Below are 19,832 nucleotides of genomic sequence, written 5' to 3'. Positions count from 1 at the left end.
GAGAGGGATTTCAGCAGGGGAGACGCTGAGACAGATTTAGGAGAGAGTAAAGTCATTCTCGCAGCAGCATTTAGTATAGACTAGAGGAGACAGGTGAGAGGCAGGAAGGCCGGACAGTAGAAAGTTGGACAGTAGAAAGTTACACTAGCCATGATAGTGCAGAGTAAATGAAGAAACAATACCAATGTACTTATTTACTCTGCACTAATAGTGATCTACACACCTATATACCAAATCTATAATCATAGCTACAATATTACACATCATAACAAATTCAAACAAAGTATACATATATTGAACAAAAGTTAAAATCTGTCACACTCAGTGTGTAAAGCAGGTATGAGCAAGCCACGGAGCTGTAGCTGGCACTGGATGGTATGGATTAAGATTGCTACTTTGTTTTTTTGGGCCTGAGTGACGCTCCGTAGCTGGTTACAGACGCCATTGGATGATGTCACTGAACACACACACTTGTTCCTGTGTTTTTTTTCGCTGCAGCTCCCCTCCTCCCTATGCAAATCAATCCCCTGCAACTGCGCCTCCCCTCTCCCGCTGCCAAATAGTGATCCAACAGCAGCTGGGACGTGGAGTGTATGCAGGAGAGCGCCTGTGCGGGAGGATCCGGCTCCCCTTTCTGGCAAATAGTGAGCAGCTCGGGGTTACTTGCCGCCTGCATCTGCAGCTGGGGAGGAGGGCAAGAAACAAATAACCCAGGGACACCTCTGAAAGCAAAGCAACTTTCCCCGCCTGACTCCCAGCTGCCGCAGGGGACCTTGCACACCATGCATGTGGATCTCTATCGAAACCTTTAGGATGCTTTAAATAAAAAGAGCTGGACTTGATTGTTGCTCCTATGAGGTATGTTTTTTTTTTTTTTTAATTATTTTTATTATTTACCCCCCCCACCCCCCCTTCCTGTTGATGTATTGATTGTGACCCTGGTTGCAGACATGCAATCGTCCTTTAGAGTCGGCGATCGTGCACGATGAGTTGGTATGCACGCAATCATTTAAATAACATCTAAATGAAGTAATGCGAGGGGTAGGTTTTAAGTATTTGGGGTAGAGAAGGGGTGCAATCAATATGGGGGTGCAACACCCCAAAACACATTTATATGGTATTTAGCTGGGTGCCCTGCAGCAGATCGCATCAGTATGTCTTCTTGCAAAAAGGTAATGAGAGTCTTCTCTTCCCCACATTTTACTTCTGGTTTTCCCTCCTGATCTGTTGCAGAGTCGCTGAGATTTTAGGTTTTTCTGGCACAGATCTAACACTCCCTTTCCAAGATCACCCCATGTATATTTTTTAACCTTCATAGGATGCAATGCAGATGAATTGGTACAGTAATCAGTTTTGGTTTGTTCTTTTAAATCATCTTTCATAAACAGCTGGGCATGAATTGAAAATGACTTGATTTTGCACGTGAATTAAGCCTGTTGCAAAAGAGCCCTGAATCCAGGCAGTTTAAGAATTGTTGGGTAACAATAACCTGCGGCATGAAAGCCATTTGCTTGGTGACTTCTGTGTCTTGACTGCAGCCCTCCCTTTCTCTGCTGTGGATATTTTATTCACATCAATAATTGCAAGTGGGCAGATAGAATTCCCACCCTGATCATTTTGCTGCTTAAGGGGCTATTCGGAGTATTGCAGCCCCGTCTATCTGTATGGGATTCATTTATTATTTATTTATAAAATGTTTTACGAGGAGGTAATACATTGAGTGTTACCTCTCATTTTCAATTACTGTATGTCCTGGGCATAGAGTTATGATGACAAATAATACATGGTTACAAATACAGAGTTACATAAGTGAGCAGGGTATACATTATATACAAGACATTGCATGCATAGTTAAAGATAATATATATTATAGGCGTAACCCAGACAGTGCTGGATGGCATCTTCAGCGCATTGCCCTGTGGAGCATTGGCACTGGCCTGGGTGGCATCTGCAGCACATTGCACCGCATAGCTTTGGCACCCAGCTCTCTTTCCTCCTTTATACATTTTTCTTTTTTGTTTTAACCCTTTCAAAATCTTGCATTGGGATTGTGTTTGGTGGCACCTGCAGAACATTGCCAACCAGCTATTTCTTCTTTTTTAACTCTTTCATAAACCTTACATTTTACCCCCATTGTGAGTGCACAGCCCTTAATTAAACTTTTTATTTTGCTCACGTTCCCTGTTTTATGCAGATTATTTTCTCCTCTAGACTGTAACGGAAGGCCATCTAAACAGTTAGGAATACTACCTTCACACATCATTTGATACCATGGACTTCTAAACTACCTCAATCCCTTTACAAATGGGTTTAGAGTCACTCTTTTATATACACATTTCTACCATATACTTAAATGGTATAATCCTCTTAAAAGTCAGGATTACTCTCTTGCGTTGGTTGCCCCCATGGGATCAGTGTTCTTTTCCCCAAGATTTCAGTTGTCCGTGAATCAATGGCTTAAGAACAATATTGGCTGCAATACATTGCTCTGCAGTGCTCTGGTAAACTGCTCTACTGCACATAGGATACTGTGTATCTTTTAAACACCCTTTCTGCCACAAGGGCATACAGTGCATTTCTTCACAATACAGTACTGCACTTCCTTCTAACGCACATGGGTCTATTTACTAGTCTTTTGGCTGCAAAAGGAGTGCAAAAAAAAAAAACAAGAACCATATTCATCACAGAAATACAGAAATGGAGTCCCATTCAAATCAATGAGAGTTTTTCCTTTGATTTAATCCGGTGCAATTATTTTGCCCAAACTTTGCCTTTGTTTGCAGCCGGGAGACTTTTTAGTAACCCCATTCCCTGTGGTGGCAATGTGTGCTGATCTGTGACATTAATTAAACCATTGATTACAGTGCATGGTAAATATAGGGGTGTAGTTGTAGTCAGTGTTCACATACTGTATGATTATCCATAAAAGAATCAATAGTTTCCTTAAAAATGAGTGCAAGCTTAGATATGTAAATGAAAAGTGGTGCCATGTGGTCCCTAATGCCATCACACTTCTACCATATAACTGTAACTCTTTTGTAGGGATAGACTTGCACTGTATTAATGTGCCTTGGCAATCTGTACTCCTTGATCTGAAGGGATTGCAATAATCGGTGCTTTAGGTGATTTGCAACCCATGAATCTGGGGAGGTGAGCGACTCTCCTTTTCTGGGAGGTTATAGAATATAGCTGCATATGTACATGGATTGTAGTGCAACACATTGCCCTGCAATGGCAACCAGCCATATCTTTATTAGTTGATGTGGAGCATTTAACATATCCATTTAATTGATGGAGGAAGCTTGCAGTGCATTACTCTATGTGCAAGGAAAAATCAAGCGCAAATAATATCACAACAGATCAAAGGTAACACAGATGATATACTATCCTTAATGAGTGCAGCTCCTGACGTAGAATTCAAACCAAATTCAATCAGCAAACGAAGGAGAAACAGGTGCGCAAATCACATCAGGACATGTAAGAGAGAGTAAAAACACCAAATAGTGCAATATTGTCTACTTCAGCAAATTAACTTCAATGCTGGAAGTTCTATAAAATTTGCACTCACGTGTTTAACGTGAAATCAGAGCGTTGTGGTTATTCAAAGTTACCAACTTGTGTCTCCAGACAGGTACTCCAGATCCACATAGAGAGGGGGAAATTCCATATACAAAAAGAGGGGAAAAGCAAAATAGTATAGTACTGTTTTTTTATGTTAAAAACACAAAGTATTCCACTTACATAAGTGCCTTTGTTTGAGAGCATTCAGACCACACTGGGTCACAGGGTCAGACAAAATATTCACAGCAAACAGCATCCACTCCACGGCCGTCACAGCAGGTACCGGGCTGATTAAAGTTGTCCTCCACTCCAGATGTCATCAACAAGTGCTCCTTTAGTGGTCACTGATATCACCCAACGTGCGTTTCCGCTGTAAAGTCTTCCTCAGGGGCTAATCTCTACAATCTACATTGTAGTAGCAACCAACACTCCACTTTCGATGGCATCTGGATCATTTAATTTCACTCCTGTGTTGCATCAGATTACAACCCACCAGTCTCCACCTCGGTGGCAACAGGCCTCTTCTTTTATTTTTTATTTTGTTTATGGATATTGTCATTCACATCAAATGATCTGTGTTGGGATACCTACAGAGATAGAATGCATGTGTGTGTAGGCCAAAAAGTTATAGTGGGTAAAAAAACTGACAACAACCATCCACCGTAAGGGTCCATGTTAAAGCGGACTTGAAGTAAAAGGTGATACTGTGCGCTCATTTCCATGTCATTTCCCAGAATCCCTGGCTGCAGTGAACCCTGTATGTTAGGAGATAAAGGAGAAAAGCAAGGTTGGCCTGTCTGAGCTGTGAATGTTCTCACATGTGGTTTTTGTATTTGCCATGCCAAAAATAGTATAAATAACTGTATGAGAAGGGCTGTGAAGCCATGAATTGAGGCTTTTGAAATGCATCATCATGTAGGTGTGTACAGATGGGACTTACAGGTGCTTGGCACATCTTTGAAACCTTCAGTACTGGAAGTGTCATGCAGTATGTTTAATGGGCAGTTCAGTTGTTGCCTGCTGTCTCCTTTTGGGAGGAGAACAAGTTGGACCCAGATTGGGTGAGTGTATTGGAACAGTCATTGTGTTTAACCCATATCTGTATAAAGGGATTTTAAATCGGTAGAAATGTACCTCCTAACAACTGTGTTTGTGTAATTGGAGTAATGAATCGTGTTTGAGCAGATGGCAAGGAAGTAACTTCCCTCCTGTGAAAACAGAAAGCACTTCACTGTATAATAAAACAGAATATCTCCAGAAGAAACAGACATTCCTGCATGCTAAGGGTTTGCGGGGTGGGGACATAGCAAAGGAAGCTTGTATTGACCCATCATCATTTCAAATTGACCTATGACGACCAGATACATTTCTAGGAAACTTTCTGTGGCTGTCATGAAGATGCCATACACTGATATAAATAGTCTGCAAACATACCTCTGATATATGAATGGTAGTATTCTGGGCTGCTACATGTATTAATTACATTATTATGACATCTTCTTATGCTTTTTTCTGTATAAAAGCAATCCTTCCCTGCTTTGATTTTACTGTGTGTGTGTGTGTGTGTTTTCCCAGTCAGTATTTGTTATGATTGTAAGGATAATTGAAAAGAATACATGTTGCATTAGAAGTGTGAATCCTGGGTCAGAGTAAATGGCCTATCAAGACCAGTATTCTGTCTCAGACGGTGGCAAGTACTGGAAACTCCAGGGTGAATGCAGCACAGAACATCACTCGCTGTTTGTCTTCAGATATGACCAGGCCATGTTATTCATCTATAGCCTTCCTCTCTTTTTACAGCTACAGGCATACCCCACATTAACGTACGCAATGGGACCAGAGCATGTATGTAAAGCGAAAATGTACTTAAAGTGAAGCACTACCTTTTTCCCACTTATTGATGCATGTACTGTACTGCAATCGTCATATACGTGCATAACTGATGTAAATAAGGCATTTGTAACAGACTCTATAGTCTCCCCGCTTGCGCACACCTTCGGTACAGGTAGGGAGCCGGTATTGCTGTTCAGGACGTGCTGACTGGCGCATGCGTGAGCTGCCGTTTGCCTATTGAGCGAGATGTACTTACTCGCGAGTGTACTTAAAGTGAGTGTACTTAAACCGGGGTATGCCTGTATTTGCTGTCCCAACCTCCAGTGGTAGCGAGTTCCAGAGGCTAATTTTGTACAAAGTGGAAAACGTCTCTTTTAATTACTTTTATATATGAAAGATGATCAATTCAGCACATGTACTCTGTTTCTTATATCATGTGAGATTTGTTTGCAAAGACCACACCACTTCCATGTAGTTTTAATGTTGAAATAATATATTATTGAATGGACTGGCAATGCCTTCTGTTATTTAACGGCAGTCTCTTCATAACAAAATTAACAATATAGTGTATATAATATATAGTCTCTTTTACCTGCGTGACGGATTATAATGTAATATAGTAACCTTTCCCCTGATGTAGTGGCGATTCTACAAAATGCTTAGGGTTATGGTCCATCTGTGAGCTTCTTTTGAACTTATCCGTTTGTCCATTGGAGACTTCTGTCTACTGACGACTTACCTTGAGATACTGTGGAGGGCAATTTGCTGGCATGCCTGCATGCTACTGTACAAACACTGATACTACAGGAGGATGGCAAATGAGACCTGGGACAGTGAGAGAGAGTTCTTTATGCTGTTTTACTTTTAATATAAATGTGAGTGAAATACTTGTCTTGTGCTTCAGATAAATATATTTTAAACCTTATTACACCATTGGCGTTCCTTTGCGCTTCTTTCTTTTCCTTTTCTGGAACATATGTACAGGATGAGACGGGAAACTTTTCACAGAAAGAGCTGGGGGAACCTTTTTGATTACATATCAATCTTTCAAAAGAAGAGGATTACTTTTACTATGAAACATTCTTGATTCTCTTGGGTGATTTTTATTAGAACTTGATTGATTGTGTTTGATTTTATATATAACATACACTGTATACAATTTTTTATATGTGGTTTTTGCTTTCTTCCCCTATCTCTATATTCACTTTATTTATTTTTTAAATGTAAATACGTTTATAGTATTCATGGACTATTAATTGATATTTTTTAACCTGTAGATTTATTTGGATACATTTTATATACATTTTTTTTTCTTATAGATTTCTCTACTTATATATGCATATTTTTATGAACACTTGGCATTGGGTTTGCATTAGATCACATTTTGGCGCACTTTTTTGTCCCTTTTTGCTTCATTGATCTAGCAATGTTTTTAATATAATTAGCTCGCTCGCATTCTCCATCTATCAAACCACATTCTTCGTGAAGGAATAACCAAGTTTTACAGTGAAAAATAGTATTTTGGCTGTCAGGCTTTTCTGAACTGATATGTCATTGAAGCTCCCTGTTATGTGCTATTTCCATTGTAACCATAGCCTGCTCCAAAGAATACTGTTTTCAAGGACAGTTAGCTTATTGAACTAAATATATTCGCTACTTTATACAGTTGACTTTTTTATTTGTTTGCCTCAGCATATCTCTTGCATATGATCTTCAAGAATGTTCATATCATCATACAAAGCTAGTATTTAAAGCTGCAGTTCAGTCTTTTTTTTTTTTTTACATTAATTTTTTTACTTCAATAGTTTTATGTGTGCAATCTCTAATTACCTAAAGAACTGTATAGCTGCCAGTCAATTCGTTCTCCATGTATTGATAGGTCGAAATTTGGTGACATATTAAAAGCTGGGATTTGTTTATATTCTGCTTGTCAGTCAGTGGAAGCTCATGAATATTCATGAGCACTCCTGCACTGACATGTGCTAGAGGGAGGGCAGGGCTGACAAAGGGGTGTGCCAGGGCTTGTGACAGGACATGAAGGGGCAGTGCCTTAGTAAATGGCTGTTAAAATAGAATACAAGAAAATAGGTCTTTCAAAGTTGTTTTTTTAAAACAGAAAATGCTAAAAGTATTTTTTCTTACTACAGAACTGATTTATTAAAAATAACACACATGCAGGATATTGACTGAACTGCAGCTTTAAAACCGGTTCTTTACGTTTGCTCATATTCATAACAGAAGTTTGTTTGGAGTAGATCTGCGGGGTTCCTCATTGATTTTAACTTTTAAACAGTGGACGCCACACTATCTTGTCTGATTTTCATTCTATGTTCCTTGCCGCCACTTTGAGGATCCTGATGATATCACTGGGACCTATGCTTACCTGCCACCACTGTACCAGGCTGTGTAACAAAACATGCATTCGTTCAGGTTGACCTCAGGCTTTTGTATTCAACAGACAAAGTTTTCAAGATTTCTTTAATTACTACTTAGTGATAATTAGAGTTATATTAATTGATTTAATTTAAGGCAATTTGCTTAGGTATGTACTGCACTTAAGATGTTATTCCTTGGTGGGTTAAGATTGGACCACCATGAGCTAGTGTGCAGTATAATTTATGCTTTCTATGGCTTTGCTCTTCCCTCCATGAAGCATATTCTTCTCGGGGCCCAGAATAAGCATCCTTGACCTTTTTAATGTCCGTGGTCCGCTAATGTCCTCTCGTTATATAAAGCTCCTGCTAGGGTTCTTTTTTATTTAGACATGTATTCATGTGTTATGATGGGCAGTAACCTGTAGTTGGGCAGTTTAGCTTACCGGGGAGAAACCACCTGGTCTTGGGAGCAGTATTCCAAAGTGTTTTTCTTGTTCAGGAGGACTACAGCAAAACAGTTTAGAATTGTCTGAGACACATCTAGCTATGTATGTGTCATATATACATATACACACTTTTTATTTTCTGTTGCAAAAATAGCCAAAGTGCATTGTGTATGTTCATTTGCTTTTTTCCGTACTCTCTCCAATGATGAATAGCTTCCTTATTTAGAAAAATCCATTTGTGCAAGTTATCTTCATGTTTTGACAAATATGACTGTTTTGTCTGCATTAATGAAGCTGCAGGCTTTAATGTGGTATCAAAAAGTGTTTGTTCGTTCATTCTTCATGGCATTGTTTTGACTCCTCTGCAGATCAGAGTTTTCCAAATGTCTCTGTTTTTCTTTGTCCATTTGTGGTACGATATTAAACATTGAGTGAGGCGTGTGCTGAAATGCTGTACCTTTGACAACTTGAAGTAAACCTCTGTTGGATATTGTGGGGAAGCAATGCAAAATAGAAACTCATAGTGGATTGGAGAAAATGTTATTGCTTTCACATACAGTATATGCTAGTGTCATTATCTGCTTACTTCACTGGTTCTAGTTCATTAAAAAGTAGCAATATTGTGCTCTGTGGCAGGAGAGCACAGTTCTGAGGCATTAATAATGATTTTCCTGATCACCCTGGCAGTGGGCACCTTTGTTAATCCCTCCTCAGTCTAGGTAGGACAGGAAATTAACTTTTTCAGGTAGGCCATAAAAGGCCCCTCCCTCTTCCTGCACCTTAGTCTTTTTCCTGTCCTCACAGCTAGGAGTAGGATTTTTTTGTTTTCTAATGGGACTCACGTAACTGCAACTAGTGCAGTGATCCAGGGACCTCAACCTCTCTGCCCTGAAGCTCTGATCGACGCGCCCCTGAGGGTGGCAAGACGGAGACCCCAGGAGTTGGGGGAACCCCCAGAATCCCGGTACACATTCGGGGATGGGGGGAAGCAGCATGAGCTGCGAGCTATGGTAAGGCTCAGATTGACCGCATTAGCGCCTGGAACGCTGCGGTAGGAGGAACAGTGCACGTGGCCGCACGGGAGCGCGCGAGTCACGTTCCGGCGGGTACGTGCGCAGACCGTGCACGAGCACTGCAGTGACATCACAGGAGCGACGGAGACACTGTGTGTGAGAGAAAAAACTGCAGCATGGAACGCTCAGCAGGGAGAAGCCAAGTGCTGGATATTGAATCAAAATTGAAGACTGCTAAAGGATCAGTTTCCAAGACTAGGATATATATATATGATTACTGAACCGAGTGCAGTCTTTCTTTACCGGACGAGAGAATGGTAATGTTGTTTTTATATATATATATATATATATATATATATATATATATATATATATATATATATATATATATATTAGGGTGTATATTTAGTATTTATTTTGTTTTTATTAAGTTAGCTCGGTGATTACCCTTCCGGAAGCAGAAACTTCGAAGGGTACTGGGGAATCCCTGCAGTATAAGAGAAAAGCCACTAAAAAAAACTAAGTGGTGCGCTGCATGCGAGAAGCCGGCTCTGATGGGAAAGAAGCTGTGTGAAAAATTGCCTTAAGGCAGCAGCGGGAGATTCTAAGAGCAGATGAGCACCTTCCTTGTACTAATGAAGGAGGCAGTTAAGCAGAGCGTGGATGCTGCGGTACAACAAGCAGTTAACCCTGTGCAAAAAAATCAAGATCCCAAACCAGTTTGGATAAGGGGAAAAGGCTTTTCATCTCATGAATCAGACATAGAATGCTTTCAGGTGTCAGAAGGTGAATTAGATTAATCAGATCAAGATATTCAGGAGGATGAATCTGAATTTGATGTAGAAATGGTGGATCCTCTCATCAAAGCCATGAGACAGGCTTTAGAATTGGAAGACACTGAAGAGTTGACTCAGAGGAAAGATAACTTATTTGGATCAAGACAGGAAAAAAGTAGAGTTTTCCCTGTACATAAGGTGATCAAGGACCTTATTCAATCAGAACTGGCGTGGCCAGACGCCAAAGTATATATACCAAAAAGATTTGGGAAAATGTATCTGCGGCAAGGGCAATGCGTGTCTAGATTGCCAACATAGAGGAGGCACTAGACAAAGGTGTAAAAAGAAGTTCGGTCCTAAAGGCACTGTCTGAAGTAAAGTGGGCAACAGACTACATAGCTGAGGCTTCTTTGGATGCGGTCAGATTAGCAGCTAAAGCTATGGCTTTAGCAGTGTCAACAAGAAGGGTGTTATAGCTAAGACAATGGATGGCGGACTCAGCGTCAAAGAATAGCCTATGCGGATTACCTTTTGAAGGAGAATTCCTTTTTGGCAACAAGTTGGATGCTATAATAACTAAAGCATAAGGAGGTAAGAGTAGTTTTTTGCCCCAGGAAAACAGGAACAGAAGATTCGGTTTCCAGCAATCTGATAGAAATCGGTACAAAGAAGCAAAAGCATATAGACCTAGCAGATCGTTTTCAAGGCAAACGTGGAGAGGCGGTCAGAACCGGCTTTTTCGAGGCGCCATAGGGAGAGGATCATTTGCCAAGAACAAATTCGCATGAAGGTCAAAGGGCCCAGCAGTTGCCAGTGGGAGGAAGACTGACGCAGTTTTCTGCAACATGGGCCCAAACAATACAGGACAAATGGATATTGGAAACCATTCGTCAGGGATACAGCATAGAGTTCAAAGAAATGCCAAGAAGAAATATATGCCTAACAACAAGTGTACAGTCAAAGGCAAATTAATTCAGTTTTAAAAAGTCACTACAAGCAGAAGTAATAACGAAGGTACCTCAGGAAGACAGAGGAAGTGGAATTTATTCCAGAATATTCCTAGTAAAAAAGTCTTCAGGAGATTACAGAGCAATCCTAGACCTGAGAAAGGTAAATACATTCTTGAAAATAAGAAAATTCAAGTTGGTGTCTTTGAACCTGATCATTCAGGAGGTACAACCAGGAGACTGGATGGTATCGATAGATTTAAGGGACGCTTATCTACACGTGCCCGTATCAAGGAGACACCAAAGATTCCTAAGGTTCGCAGTGAACCAACATCATTATCAGTACACAGCACTGCCATTCGGTCTGGCGACCTCTCCAAGGACATTTTCAAAAGTTTTAGCCCCATTAGTGGCAGAAATGAGAAAAAGAGGGGTAGAAATATACCCATACCTGGACGACATCTTGGTAAAGTCAAACAGTCGAGAGATATTAGAACAAGACCAGGAGATGGAAATAACCTTCTTGGAACAACATGGTTGGTTAATAAACAGAGACATGAGTCACCTAGCACCCACTCAACTGCTAAAGTTTTTGGGGGTGGAATTCAACACGGCAAAAGGAGAGGTCTGTGCTGATGATGAAGACGCCGTCTCGAAGGTAAGTGACTGCACTCCGGCTGGGACCCAGCATGCAAAGCGCTCCGGCGCGCAGTTCAAACGGATACCGCCTCTGCTGTGCTGTAGCAAAAATCTTCCTGCTAAATGTATGAGACCCTTGTGTGCTCCATCCAGGATAAATACAAATGCATGGAAAAGTGATGAATGGTCACTACTCCCTTGTACTACGCCAAGCTTTTAAAGTATAAAATCAGCTTTATTGAGAAAAAATGCTGGACATCACAGACAGGAACACTCTGACGTGTTTCATCCCGTCATGGGACTTTATCAAAGAGTAAAAAAACCCTGACACACAGGCAAGTCTAAATAACATTAATCATATTCACTACTTAGATTTGCTCCTGTATATTGACAACGACATGACCATTCAGACTGATTGATTGATTGATATATATATATATATATATATCAATCGAAAAGAGAACTACAGGAATACGCTTCTCAATGCCATCCGCGTTCATTGATCAGGAATATTCCTGGAGCTCAATTTATGAGATTAAAGAGACTCTGTTCAAACAATGACATATTCCTGTCAAGGTCTAAGGATATGTCTGACAGATTTTTGGCGAGGGGCTATTCTGCCAAAGATGTTTCAGCTGCTTTTGTTAAAGCAGATACCATGGATGGGGAAGTCCTCATTCGGAAAACTGGATCTAAATCAAACAAATAAAGATCTAAAAAGTCACATTATAATTCCACACAGAGTCCATTTTTTATTACAACTTACAGTCAACAATCACAACAAATTTCTAAAATGGTGTCTAAATATTGGCGCACACTACTATTGGATGAGGATATTTGTACTATGGTTCAAGGGGGACCAAGATTCACTTATCGTAAGGCTAGAACTTTAGCATTTATCTATCACCAAGTGTTTTCGATTCTCGATCCAGTTTTCCCAATGTTACAAGTATACCAAAGGGGTTCTTTGGGTGTGGAAATTGTTCCATGTGTCAATATGCATTACCTGCTAAATTTATTACATATGCTAATGATGTTAAGAAATATTACATTAAGAATTTTTTAAATTGTAATACAAGTTTTGTTGTTTTTCTTTTTTTTGCGGATGTGGCCATAGATAAGTGGGCCGCACCATTAGATCTCTTGAGCTTAGAATAGCTGAACATACTTGCTTAATTAAGAAGAACGACTTAGTTCATCCAGTGTCTCGATATTTCTCTCAATGTCCCTGGGGAGGCATAGGCAATTTCTCCTTTTCTGTCATAGAACACATACCTTGTCAACCTAGGGGTGGCAATAGAGAGAATACACTCAATAAGAAAGAGATGTATTGGATATACACTCTCAGGACTCTCTACCCCCTCGGCATGAACTCCGATTGGGAGTTAAAACACTTTCTCCAGGACTGAGGGAGTAGAGAGCACAGAGATTGTATTACTACATACTAATAGTTATTTTTTTCATTATAATTTATTTTTTTATATATAGTTTCATTTTTTTATGTATATTTTTATTTTCTTTATTTCATTTGTTCAATTATTTTTCTCCACTATTATGATTATACATGTATGCATATATACTGGTTGATTATATTTTTTATATTTACTAATGCTTGATATCAAATTTCTTTGTTTTTAACCATTTTTTGTATATGTATTATATATATATATATATATATATATATATATATATATATATATATATATATATATATATATATATATATATATATATATATATATATATAGATATCTATATATATATATATATATAGATATCTATCCTATCTATCTATCTATACGCTAAGAAGCTGTGTACTGACGGGGTCCTTCTATGTTCGGCGGTTCTCTCCAATGCCTGTTTTTTCATTGAAAATGTCAGTTTAATTGCTCTCTTTATACTGCATTGAATACATCTGGTCAAATAGTATGCACTATTGTGGCTTTCTTCTTTTCCATGTCGACACCCTATACCTATTGAGGGATATCCTGAGATTCATTATATATATTCATCACAAGGGCGCCAGTCAGAGAGAGAAGAATCTCTGACACGCTTACCTTTACAAGAGTTTTGTGAGTGCAACTACTTAAGGCTAACAGAGTGATGTATAATTAATATTTACCATCTACACTATATTTGCTTTTATTTCTTTTATCCACATGTATCACTAAGCACACATGCACTCCTCCTCCCCCAGAAGAAAATAAATTGCACATTTTGGGACTGAGAACAGTCCTATTTGAGGAAGTTGAGCTGCTAATCACTATTTGTATTTTAATACTTATTTTACCACTGGTTGGTGAAGGGTAATTCCTAATTGTTTATAAGTGTATTCACATTTATGTTGTTTCACCCATTTCTTAAACACTGTTTTTCACATTCACCCTAAAGAAGCGCCCTGTCCATTTCCCTTTCCCCTTTCCTTGCACTTTCACTTTTGAGATTTAATATGTATTTTCTGAGACATTTGCTTACTTTGTGTGAGGATGTAAAAAAAAAAAAAAAAAAATTAAAAAAAAAAACCCCTAACCATTTCTGGAAAGAACAGTCACCCTAATCCATTTAAATATAAACTGCTTGCAGAAGTATGTATGTATGTATGGTTTGTAAGCAAACCATTCAGAAATTGAGAGCACGCAACAGAAAAAGGGGGATTATAATACATTTCGATCAAACCTATGGATGTGCAGCCATAATATATTTTGCAGGGATGGCCAAGAATATAAAATACTTAGTATACCTCCCTCTCTCGCTCGCGCACTGGACCTCCCTCTCTCGCTAGCGCACTGGACCTCCCTCTCGCGCTCTCTCTCGCGCACTGGACCTCCCTTTCTTGCTCTCTCGTGCGCACTGGACCTCCCTCTCTTGCTCGCTCTGGCAAGCGCACTGGACCTCTCGCGTGTGCACCGTACCTCACTCTCTCGTGCTCTCTCTCTCGCGCGCACTGGACCTCTCTGTCTCGCTCGCACATGCGCTGAACCTCTGAGGGGACAGAGAAGAGTTCTCCCCAGCTGTGGAAGCTGGCACAGCCCCAAGGCTCGCTGGATTGGATGGTGGTTGTGGAGCCTTCTGGGTATGCCTGGGTTATTAATCCCAGGAAGAAGGAAGGATGAGAGACCGTGCTGAAGCGGGGCTGTCCTATCCTTAACGTTGAACTTACAGAGGAGAGATTCTGTGAGCTCTCATGGGGCAGGGCTCCCCTAATAAGGAAGAATGCGAGACCGTGCCGAAGCGTGGACATCTGCTCCAAAGGAGTAAAAGATAAGCAAAACCATTTATTGTTGTGATCAGAGATTTTATATGTGTTCAGCTATTATAGTACCTGTTTTGTGGTGGTAACCAGCTTAGCTGTCCATCCAGGTAGTAAGGGTTAAAGTTGACTGTGTTGTTGGTTTCCGAAGAGGAGTAGGAGTTTATTTTATGATTTTGTTTTGACTTAAAGGGACGGTGGGCCCGTTAGTATATTATTTATCTCTGTAAATAAATGCCATATAGAGATACTACGTTTCCTGCCTTAATCTGGGACTAAAAGATGCTACAACGTGGTGTGGGCATCACAATTGGTGGAGTTTAATGCGGGCAGTCCAAAAGCCACTGAGAAGCAGAAACTGTGGGTTTGAAAATAAATGCGGGAATTTAAAATGGCCACTCAACTGAAGTGAAAAAAAAAAATTTGCAAGCAGAGTCTGTCCCATTGTGTTGGGCTTACAGGATACACAGGGGAAAGTGTGAAGAATTAAGGATATAGAACCGCCAGTCAAGGTGAAGAATACACCTGAGAGGAAAAAATGGAGGAATTTTTGACCTTGGTACAGCGTGCCCAAGCAAAGAATACAGCTGTTCTACAGTGCAGCCAAACAGGCTGTGCTGCTACTTTAATACAAGGGTTGCAACAATGATCAAAATCTCATGATGAAAGTTCAAAATCACAAACTGAAACTACGGTGTTGTTAGTACAGCAGATGGAGCTGTCCCTGCATCAGACTCTAAAAGAAGAGCAACACGAGGCGCACCTTCGCCTACACAGGAGCTCCTAGTGTTGGGACAGAGAATTACAGCCCAGAGTAGCGGGGCCCCACAGGTCACTCACCAGGTAAAATCGCACCTCATTCAGAAAATGATGATGACGTTGAGGCATACCTGTCAATTTTCGAGCGCATCTCAGTACGCGAAGAGTGGCCAGCTGAGCAGTGGGTTGGAATAATTGCTCCCTTCTTGGTGGGCGACTCACAAAAAGCCTATTATGACTTGGAGCCAGTGCAAACTAAAAACTATGACACTGAAGGTGGAGATTATGGCACGGCTAGTGGTCACCCTCGCGGTTCAGGCCCAACGGTTCCACTCCTGCCATTACGATACAGTGAAGACTCCCCGCTCTCCACTCTACGACCTTATACACTCTGCAAGGAAGTGGCTCCAGCTTGAAGTATGTACCACTGCAGCAGTCATCGACAGTCGTCATAGACCTGTTCCTGAGGGGTCTTCTCCGCACCATCCAGAAGTGGGTGAGCCAGAGTGACCTGAAAGATGCCTGATCATTTGGTCGCTTTAGTCGAATGTCACTTGACTACTGAGGAGATGCCCAGGAGTTCAAGTTCAGATGAGTTTTCCGGTTCTCACTTCCTGTGCGTCATGAGGTTCGGTAAGACTGTTCCTCGGAATAAGTCTTCGAGGACTCATAGACTCGCATAAAGAAGTGGAAAGTCACACAGCCCCTAGGAGGGACTCTGGTCCCATTATTCCCAGTAGACTGGAGACAAAACCCCGACCTAATTTTGGGAAGTACACAGAGGGCTACAAATGCCATGAACTTGAACATGTGGCCGCAGTTTGCCCTCGGAACCCTGACTAAATGGAATGTAACCTTTCTGTGGGGCATTTTTGGGGCTGGATTTCTTGCAGTTCAGTAGAGGTAGACGACTCCTATGTGGCCCTGCGAAAAGGACAGCCTCCGTTTGCAACAGAAGCTGCAGATAATGTTGACTTAGGGTTTTCAGGAAAGCTTGAGTTGACAAAGGCTACGATTACCGCTAGAAACGGAAAGCCGAGCGAGACAGTGTGTTGACTGGAAAGGATCTATGAGGTGTCCCAGGAAGACATTCAACACTTAATCACTGAGCTAGAAGTTTCTCAGCGGGAGGCTTGCACGTTCAAAGCACAGCTTAGTAAAGAAAAGCAGCAAGTACTACAGGAGCGACTGAGTACACAGCGGGTGCCCACAGAGCAGCATGGGGAGCTGAAGGCCATCCTGAGCCTTTCCCGAGCATCACTGGAAGCAGAATACAAAAAACGTCAAAATCCTGGCGTCCGAAAAGTTGAAGTTGGATAAAAGAGTTACAGAATTAAACTTGCAGAAAAGTCTAGAGCTAAAGCGGATAGCCGAACACACGTCCCCGCAACTCGCAACTAAGGGTTTAAAGACGACTCTGAGCACAAGAGGAAATGGTGGAGGTGTATCTTCATGGTAATTGCCCCGAAGGAAAATGTCTTCAACTGGAAGGCAAAGAAAAAGAAGAGATGGATGTCAGAAGTCTCTGACAAAGAGGCTGGTGCACGGGAATAGTGAACGGGCCGCTCCACAGGACAATGTTTTGCTTGGGGGAGGGGATATGTGATACCATCACTATCCTCTAGGTGCTGGAATAGGGCAGTGTCACGGGAGATCAGGCAATTTACACATTATTTTACCATGATAATGCATTGAGCAAAACAAGTTAATGAAATAAATTGTAACTTTATTCACAAGAAAAGGCATACACACAATGATGCACAAACTACAGCAAAAAGACACACTTACTTGGGAATTGGGGTAACAACCTAGACTCTACTAGGTGCAGGGAATACTAACCCTGATAACAGTTGCAAAAACAGGACAGAAATTATTCCAGGCACCTTTCACTGAAGCAGCCATTTATTGCTGGAGACATGAAACTGGAAACTTAGAATCTGAGAATCTTAGAGGACTGGAGAACTATCTTGTGGGTGTAAGGGTGTTTTTTTTTTTTTTTAATCTGAGTTTCATTCAAAAAATAATATAGCTCAATCCAAAGCGTGAGAAATGTCTCCACAGCCACTCAGAGCAGGGCTCATCTGGTTGATGATGTCAGTCAGGGGGCGTGTTGAGCTAGCTTGAATAGCAGCTGGGCGGGAAATATGAATCAGCCAATGGGAAATATGCCCATTAGCAGCATCTTTCTCCCCCTCCCAGCTGACACATTGTCGGCTCCACTAAGTCTGGTGGGGCAAATGGAAATGCAACGAGCGTCCATTGATCCCAGGACGTGGATACTTGAGTCCTTCCCTCCTGTCCAGATGGTCTTGACACCTGAGATATCCTCTGGGGCTTTCATCTCCAGATGTCCTGCCAGACCTACTGGCACCAATTGGTAGCCCGAGTGGCCTGTCAGAGCATTGGTTCTGAAAGTTCCAGCTCATTTCTGTGCACAAGCATATATGTTTTAAAACACATAATTTAAAAAAATATACACTTTAAAATATCCTAAGTTTTTTTGCTGAATATGGGGAATAGAATAAAAAAATTGCACTTTATTTCTTACAAGCCATATTCCCCACACACTATAAAATAGACTTAGGACTGGACTTTACAAGCACCCTCACAACCTTATAGATGGTTGGAGTACCCCCAGAACCTCTAAGCAGGTTCTGGGTTACCTGTACAGTAACTGGGAATCCCCCTAACCTGGGGACTCCTTTATAGTTATACTTTACATCCCTTAGCACCATTGACATTTCTGGGCTGTGCTGAAGCAGGGAGCCCTAGTGGTGTCGCTCAAGCGTTTTCAAGGGGAGATATTATTGAGACACTGTGTCTACATGCATCCAGGAATCCGACCTGATTCCTTGGTACATTTTTAGGGGAACCAGTAACTCTGGCCCCTGAGTAGATAGACACATTCTGACAACACTTTCTCCGCAAACCCCCTTGAAACTCATACCACCGCAATCCCTGCTTGCTGGCATCCCTGGAAAGGTAAAAACACAAACATTCTTTGTTGCATAATTACAAGTAATACTTTTACAACAGTTGTGTCCACGAGCTGACACTCCTGAACCCCAACACATGGACCAGAGGTAACCAAACAGGCTTAACCTTTATTATTGAGCCTGGTTACCTCTTCACCGTCACTGGCAGCTATGGGACTTTTCCAATGCACATGGAGTTAATTTTCCCTGAATAAGCTACCCTCAGGTGCAGCTAATCAGCCTGGTCTGAAGTAATAAGGAAGTGTTTTAAAGCAGACACCGGAAGCTGCCATACTGAGAGGGACTGCTGTTCCTCAGGGGGGTCAGAGAAGATTTCTCCACAGCTGTGGAAGCTGTCACAGCCCCTAGGCTCGCTGGAAGGTGGTCGCGGAGCATGCTGGGACGTTAATACCAGGAAGGAGGAAAGACGGGAGACCGTGCTGAAGCGGGAATGTCTTATCCTTAACATTGGACTTACAGAGGAGAGATTCTCTATGCTCTCGTGGGGCCGAGCTCCCCTAGGAAGGAAAGATGCGAGACTGTGCTGAAGCGGGGACGTCTGCTCCAAAGGAGTAACAGATGTGCAAAACCCTTTATTGCTGTGTTCAGAGACTTTATATCTGTTAAGCTATAATAGTACCTGTTTTGTGGTCGTAACCAGCTTAGCTGTCCATCCAGATAGTAAGGGTTAAAGCTGACTGCATTAACAGAAAGTTAATCCCTGCGCTTTATTTGGCATCATTTGATCAAAGGATGTAACCAAAAGTCTCCTTTGTCATAGATTTAGTTTATGTACATTTATTTCCCTATTTATTGCTATCCCAATGGGAGAAGCGCAGGCATGCACTTTGTTTTTGCACATTTGTAAGGCCAATCCTTTAACCAGCAGCATGCTCCTTACATGGAGAAGCGTAGTGAATATATATTTGTTAAAGCTGACACTGTAGTTAGTCTCGTAAGAGGAGTAGGAGTTAATTTTATGATTTCATTTTGACTTAAACGGACGGTGGGCCTGCTAGTATATTATTTATCCCTGTAAATAAACCTCATATAGAGAAATAATAAGTTTCCTGTCTTAATCTGTTTAAAACCAGAGACAAAACATGAAACACAGACAGAGCTCAGTGCTACATCCATTAACACAGATACACGGTAGTGTGTGTGTGTGTGTGTGTGTGTGTGTGTGTGTGTGTGTATATATCTGTCTGTCTTTTGAATAAAATGGTCTTTTAGTTTAACCCTTTGGCCACAGTGTTGT

The 19,832-nt window shown here is 41.2% G+C and overlaps 1 protein-coding gene across 5 annotated transcripts in view; it reads left to right on the top strand.

Moving 5' to 3' along the window:
- The first annotated feature begins 503 nt into the window (after window positions 1-503).
- Window positions 504-19,832, top strand: part of MAP3K4 (mitogen-activated protein kinase kinase kinase 4) — a 188,216-nt gene continuing 168,887 nt past the window's right edge. For 4 of the 5 annotated variants that reach the window (XM_075596747.1, XM_075596743.1, XM_075596746.1 and 1 more), the window contains exon 1: window positions 505-858. Coding sequence is in view for 1 of the 5 variants with exons in the window: in XM_075596743.1 (XP_075452858.1) it covers window positions 854-858 (5 nt within the window). In the remaining 4 variants the exon portion in view is untranslated. Of the gene's footprint in view, window positions 859-19,832 lie in introns of all 5 variants that reach the window. The other variant, XM_075596742.1, reaches the window with a different exon arrangement.

This window comes from Ascaphus truei, chromosome 4, assembly GCF_040206685.1.
Source record: "Ascaphus truei isolate aAscTru1 chromosome 4, aAscTru1.hap1, whole genome shotgun sequence".
Taxonomy (NCBI): Eukaryota; Metazoa; Chordata; class Amphibia; order Anura; family Ascaphidae; genus Ascaphus; species Ascaphus truei.
The sequence above is the reverse complement of the archived record's forward strand: the minus strand, read 5'-3'. Positions and strand labels throughout refer to the sequence as shown.